The sequence below is a fragment of the Carassius gibelio genome, chromosome B21, assembly GCF_023724105.1.
Source record: "Carassius gibelio isolate Cgi1373 ecotype wild population from Czech Republic chromosome B21, carGib1.2-hapl.c, whole genome shotgun sequence".
Lineage (NCBI taxonomy): Eukaryota > Metazoa > Chordata > Actinopteri > Cypriniformes > Cyprinidae > Carassius > Carassius gibelio.
Genome location: NC_068416.1, coordinates 29,426,794 through 29,433,638, shown reverse-complemented (window position 1 = coordinate 29,433,638; position 6,845 = coordinate 29,426,794). Strand labels below are relative to the sequence as shown.

Below are 6,845 nucleotides of genomic sequence, written 5' to 3'. Positions count from 1 at the left end.
CCAGACCTCTGTCTGTCTTTCTGAACCTCGCGCAGACATATTCTTTTGGTATAATATGACATAAACATTTGTAAGAAAATATGCAAGACACAGAAATTTACAATATAGCTTGCACTGGAACAAAATAAATACTTTATTTGTCACTGTAGTGGGACAAAAGTAACAGCTGTTACCGACGGTAACTCCTGACATTTAAACTCGATTTAATTTTATACTGAAAAAGTCGTAAGTCGTAGGCTACTTTTTGGCATGATCATGATTGCATGATCTTCATTAACAATTATAATGTACCCGCAATGGCAAAAACAAATCTGCTTCACAGCCTGTGGTCTTAAGTGGCTTGGAAATACCACAAAGCCCCCTAAAACGGTTTGAGTGCCAGATAAACTTTGCGAATGACATGACATACAGCACTTTAACTCAAGTTTTCTGCATCTCCGACAGTGTAAAGAAAAGTGCCACTCGAAAAGAATCACAAAGCTATACAAACTGTTTGTGCAGTTGTTAAAGCACAATGACGAGTCGAACATTTAATGCGTGTCTCCAACAAGTTGATAATGTAGATTACACCCCCCCGAGAAAAACGAGATCTCTCAATCAGTAGATCATCGCGCTGCGCTAAACGATCCGGTCGATCCCGCAAACCGCGATTATATCGAAAAGCTCTTCGAGTTACTCTGGCACCTTCAGCTAAAAACGGACAAGCCTCGACTTCTCGTATCACTTCCGCTTATAAAGCCGGGATCTAATCCTGTTAAGATGAAATAAGCCTGTTCGCGAGCACCTGTTGCTATGACAACAAGTCTAGGATGAGCTTCGAAGAACCAAACAATCAAAGATCAGACCAAACCCTGAACCCTCAGATCCAGACTCGAAGAACGGCCTCGTGATGCTGCCGTACATTTAACAAAGCCATTACTTATTGCAGTGGGTGAAAGCGACCGTTTTAATCATCCAGACAGGCAAAAAATATTTAAAGAGATTCATTATCCCACGGTGATTTTATTTATTATACAGTATAATGTAAAAAAAATGATGTTTATATTTTCATGTCTGGTCAATAAACTGTTTGTTATACATCACCTCCAAGATGCCAAAAACAAATGAGAGCAAATAATAAAGGATAAAGATTTTATTCAATTCATATTCAAATGCATCCTGAGAAAACAGATCTTCAGTTCTTAGTAATAATGTTAATTGAACTCAGTCACACAAAAAAAGTAATAAGGCACGAAAAGAAGTTTTACCAAACACGTGACAAAGTCACTTTCAGACATCTGCTGATTCAAATCAGTTTGATAAATTTGTAGAAAACCAACCCAAACTCCCACATCATAGGTCCTAAAAGAAATACAAATGATTTAATTATATTCCATTTCGACAGAGAATTTTAATCTTCCAAAGTTTGCAGAAAGTAAATTGTCATTTGAGTGTCAATCAACTTCTGCTGCTCTGGACCCAAGATTAGGAAAGAAAGGAAATACTGATGGACAGGAAATACTTAGTGCTCTATTTAAAAAGTGAGGCGTCACTCTCTAGAAGAACAAGCAGCTTGACCAATCGACAAGCTCAATGCTGTTCTGCAATTGGTCATAAATTATATAATAAATATCTGCTAATGCAAATAAATACAATAATGCTTCCCCACCTCCTGAGAAAAAAAAAATGATATATATATAGACCAACGATTGATTAAAGAGAAAATCATGAGAAAAACTCCAGAGGTCAGGCCCATGGGTCAAAGGTCATATGACCATATAAAAGCTAGAAATATTTTCACTGTAATCACACTCACTCTATTTAGTGTTTGCTTGAGTTAATCAGATCTAAAGGCTCTTGCTGCGCTGTGTGCGTGTGTGTTTGTTAGTGTGCACGTGTGTGTGTTTGTTAGTGTGCGCGTGTGTGTGCGTGTGTGTGCGTGCGTGCGTGTGCGCACACACACACACAAACACGCACGCACGCACACACGCGCACACACACAAACACGCACACACACAAACACGCACGCACGCACACACACAAACACGCACGCACGCACACACACAAACACGCACGCACACACACAAACACGCACGCACGCACACATGCACACACACACACGCATGCACGCACACACACACGCGCCGTTAAAGAGACTGATTGTTTGATTTGATCCTTGAGCTGATAAAGGAAAGCGGTCACATCTTCAGCTCTCTGCGGTCGAAGGGAAGCGTCAGTGTGGCTTCTGCGTGTCGAGTCTGATCCAGTGCAGGCCGTGTCGAGCGTATCGAACTAAAGCGCTCGTGGAGGAGGTCAGACTCAGAGGACCGACGGCTGAATCCAGCTCTCGCAGCAAACCTGCAACACACACACCACTGCACTCATTAAAACACCACAACAATCCTCACACACACACGTCTGACTCTACACTTTATAAAAGACCTACATACATCATCTTAATCTGCACACACCCAACCACAATTAATATGTGATCCAACACATAAAGTTGAACACTATTAATGCAGCATTCATTTAGTCTTCTGTAGCTCTGCTGAAGTCTGTTCTTCAGATCATATGGTTAATGCCCACAAACCAGATCCAGAATAAAACTGATCATTTTAATACTTACTTGCCATGAAAATGAAAATAAACTTGGAAAAAAGGGGAAAAGATTGAAAGAGCGTATTTTAATGGACTGATGGCACTACTGAACCTAACCCTAAATGAGGAAAGAGACGTTCAGCACGCAGCTGTGACCTCTGACCCCTTCTCACCGCTGCCTCGGAGAGCGATCTGGTCCGCCTGCTCCCAGATGTGGTGAGCGTTCAGGAGGAGCGTGGTGATGCTGACGTATGCTGCTGCCACCTGCTGGACCGGCTGAGGAATGAGCAGCGAGCCGCTCCTGAGGAGACAGACACAGCGGTGAGGAGAAGACCCATGGGACAGACCCGAACCCTAACCCTAACTCACCTCGACACGGAGGGAGACGCAGACCACGACGAGCTCTGCAAACAAACAGAAAGAGTGTGAGGCAGACATCAGACGTCTGAATAAACTACAGGAGACGGAGGAGCACGCACTCTGAAATGATCGGTGAGCATCCGTGAGTGTCTGAGCGCTGGCTCTCGTCTGGAGCGGAACATGGCCATCTGCAGCAGAGACTGGCACCGCATGCTGCACACACACACACACACACACACACACACACACGTGTCACTCGTGTTCAGACCCAGCTCTCCGTCTCTGCTGGGTCAGTGCTCACCACAGGACGCAGAAATCCCTCTCGTGAGCGCTGGCCGCCGGATCCGTGTAGTTCTTCAGCTTCAGAATGAACCTGGACACACCACAGCATCACTACTAGAGATGAACCATATTATCAGTGTCTCAGTATCATCCTGGTCACATGACGATGTGAATCGATAGGTCTTTCGAACAAAAAGTTTAGGTTTTTATTTTATACATTTGTTTTTAGTCCATTGTGGTGTGGCACAGTGTCTGTCAAACTCAAAGCTTCATCTGTTTCTCTGCGTGTTGTAAAGTCAAACACACACTTGGTTCAGTTTTCTGCGTCTCAGTATCATCGATGCATGGCAATATTTTTTACCAGGATTTTGGAATATATAAAGAAATGTATAAATGGAATATATAAAGGAAAATAAAAATTTAGTTGCTTCACCTTTCCTTTCATCTTTGTTTGTTTGAATTTAAGTTGTTTTGTTGAATTAAAGACAAGAAAAAAGTTGATAAAAAAAGAAAAAAGAAAAAGAGCATGGGTTGGAGCTCTTGAAACTCTCAAAATGCATTAGATAGAATGGTTTAACGTTATAATTATGTACAACATTTAGATTTCTTTTTTCTCTATTGTGGATAATCACATCAGTCTCTGGGCATCAGCCGAGTCTCACCTGATCAGCTCCAGCGTCTCGGAGAACATGGTGTACGCAGATTTGGGCGTCTGCGGCTCCGTCTCCATGGCCAGGCCACTCTCTGTGAACGACAGCGCAGCCTCCAGATAGCGCAGCGCTTTAGCCATCTTATCCGTCTGAGGAGCAGAGAAACACAGTCAGATCGAGCGTGGAGCTCACCACACAGCAGACTCAACAGAAGGGGTTTATAAACACCGTAGCATCTGCTTTGTGCTTCAGCTTTTTGGCTTCCTTCAAATGATCTTCCACTGAGAGTTTCCTGGGAACCAGAGGTCAGAGGTCAATCACAGAAACACTATGCACATGGCAAGTAACAAAGCCTAAAAGACACCTGTTTATTGTGTTTAAGGTGACATTCATCAGGAGGTTTCACAGATGATGTCAGTGAAACTGTAAATAAAGCCGTGCCGCACCTGCGATCAGGAAGCAGCGCACGAGCTTCGGCTGCAGGAGGTTTCTCCAGGAGATCCTTGTGGCTCTCGCCCCTTTTCTGAGAAATTAAAACACTTCCTTACATCAGAACAGTAATCCCAAGAGAAATGTGAAGTGAGGATGTCTGCAGTACCTTCCCATGAGTCTCTGCTTTCTTCTTCCGGCCGTCAGGAGCCGCGGCTGGCTCTCTGTCCTGAGGAAGACCTGAGCTGTGTTTCACACTCTTCTTCTTCTTCTTCTTCATCATCTTGTTGCTGTTCTCGACGGCTCTGAAGGAAACATGAAGAGTGTTCAGACGCCGTCTGTCAGACAGAGACTCTCAGGTACTTTCCGTTCCTCATCAGAGAAGCACCGGCGCTTACGTCACAGTAATGAACCTCACGAGACATGACACAAACACACACCAAACATTAGTACAGTCAGAAACACTGAAACGGTCAAGAACGCATTGGCTTCAGTTGGTGGATCATGTCGAGACGCTTCAGGGGATGCACGACTGATTTCTGCTAGTCTTTCTTACTCGACTACTCGTTGTTCAGGCTACTGTAAATGAAAAGATATAGTTCTTATCAATAAATGCTTATTAATTCATATCCTAATTACATATGTAAATAATAAAAATAAAAAAACTCATAATTATGATATTATACGTTACATTTTCATGTAACAGCCAGTATTTGTATCTGTATTTGCATCTGTTACAATTACTAAATGATTTGTATCTGCATTCGGGTAGAACATCGTACATTTTTATTTTCATAGTTATCACCATTAAACTAAAATAATTATTAATTTCTAAAAATATATTTATCATGCAAGCAGAGAGATGTCATGACAAACGTTTAGTGATCATTTGAACAAGACTGAATCGATTCAATGCACACATTTTCACAACGCAGAACTAGTGAGTCTTTTTGTGAACTTCACTAAACAAATGTGTGTGTGTCAGGCAAACCAGCTGAATATAAAGATGTAGATAGAAAATGTATCCGTATCCAAGTTGATTATTAGTCTATTCTTGAGAGAGAACTGGTTTGGTTTGTGAGAGACTGAGACGCAGCGCTGCTGTTTGATTGGTGAGCGCGCTGTGCTTGTTCCATTCATGAGTATCATATCGTAACCTAAGCTTTAAATCATTGCCTTTTAAACATGTACACATAATATAATGTGTATGATGTATTATAGGTGATATTACTCTTGTCAAGCTCTGATTTGTGAGAGATGCACAGAGAGGCAACAGCAATGCTGTGTTTGATTTGCGCTCTTTTCATTCATTAAGCTTGCATTCGTGCACCTCAAACATTTGAGCAGAATTATTCCTTGTCAGTTTCTGAAGACATTATCCTTGCCTTTCCAAATTAAGTATTCTGCTTCGGGCACACCCCTAATTATTACATTACATATTTGAATTTTACATGCAACATAGATAAAGTGATAGAAAGTAACAGTTACACAAAGTATTGTAATCCTAAAATTCAAGTGTACTTGCAGTCTCTGTGCATGCGTTAGGGTTGAAGCATGCTCGAGTAGTGTTCCCGACAGCGCAGACTAGTGGATGAAGTACTCGATCACTCGACTAGTCTACACAAGCCCTAATACAGCTGTAGTTTTCAAAAGCGTCACAGAACCCCAGACATCCCATCACCATCATCATTATTATAACTTTCATAATACATTTCTATTAATATGGAAAAAAGTCTTGAGTGATCCCGGTTTGAATTCATTTTGGAGAGTATGTATGGCTCTGATTGGCTGTGTGTTTCTCTGACTCACTCTGATTGGTGGAGGTTCTGCTGAGAGGAAGATGAACGTTTTCTCTCTTTGTCCAGTTTCTGTTTCTTCCCTGAAGACTTTTCATCCCTCTCCATCTGCAAACACACACACAACAAAATATGTCACACACAATAAAATGAGTGAACCTCAGATTCTGAGAGAATGTCTGTAATGGTTGACACTGCAGCAGTAGTGAGTCAGGGTCAGGGGTCAGGGGTCAGGGGTCAGCTGTGCTCACCGCTCTCTTGCGTCTCGACACGCTGCTGTTCTCGGTGTGAGGCGGAGATGCTTTGGGCTCCCGAGGGATCCTGGAGAGCAGGTTCAGCTGGATCTTCACCAGCAGCGGTGGATGTGTTTGTCTGCTGATGTTGTTGTTGTCTGCTGGTTTTCTCTTCTGGTCTGTGTGATGTGCTGTATTCTTTCTCTTGTGTTTGGGTCTGTGTGTGGATGTACTCTCTAATAGTGGATCCTCACACATGATCGTGCTCCCCACAGTCTGTCTGAGATCGGACACTTTGCCGCTGTCAGCTGGGTCACTATGGCAAGTCTGTGACCCTGGAGCCTCAGTCCTTTCAGAGGAATCATGGGAGTTGGGCCTGATGGCGTCACATGGGCTCCTAGGGTTCTGCTGGTGACCCTTCCTTTCTAACCACCATCCTAAGTCCCAGTCAATCTCTTTCTGTGGCTAAACACACACACATTATTAGGATGGCAAGAAAGTGAAGATGAATGTGC

The 6,845-nt window shown here is 42.8% G+C and overlaps 1 protein-coding gene across 1 annotated transcript in view; it reads right to left on the bottom strand.

The window, feature by feature from the left end:
* Window positions 1-1,117: 1,117 nt before the first annotated feature.
* Window positions 1,118-6,845, bottom strand: part of LOC127986298 (AF4/FMR2 family member 3) — a 16,812-nt gene continuing 11,084 nt past the window's right edge. Inside the window, exons 9-19 of the mRNA XM_052588574.1 lie at window positions 6,349-6,795; window positions 6,111-6,205; window positions 4,471-4,606; window positions 4,319-4,395; window positions 4,101-4,164; window positions 3,885-4,021; window positions 3,242-3,313; window positions 3,060-3,153; window positions 2,950-2,984; window positions 2,754-2,881; window positions 1,118-2,337 (exon numbers count right to left, since the gene is read on the bottom strand). Of these exons, the coding sequence (XP_052444534.1) occupies window positions 2,213-2,337; window positions 2,754-2,881; window positions 2,950-2,984; window positions 3,060-3,153; window positions 3,242-3,313; window positions 3,885-4,021; window positions 4,101-4,164; window positions 4,319-4,395; window positions 4,471-4,606; window positions 6,111-6,205; window positions 6,349-6,795 (1,410 nt within the window). The 3' untranslated portion in view covers window positions 1,118-2,212. The remainder of the gene's footprint in view (window positions 2,338-2,753; window positions 2,882-2,949; window positions 2,985-3,059; window positions 3,154-3,241; window positions 3,314-3,884; window positions 4,022-4,100; window positions 4,165-4,318; window positions 4,396-4,470; window positions 4,607-6,110; window positions 6,206-6,348; window positions 6,796-6,845) is intronic.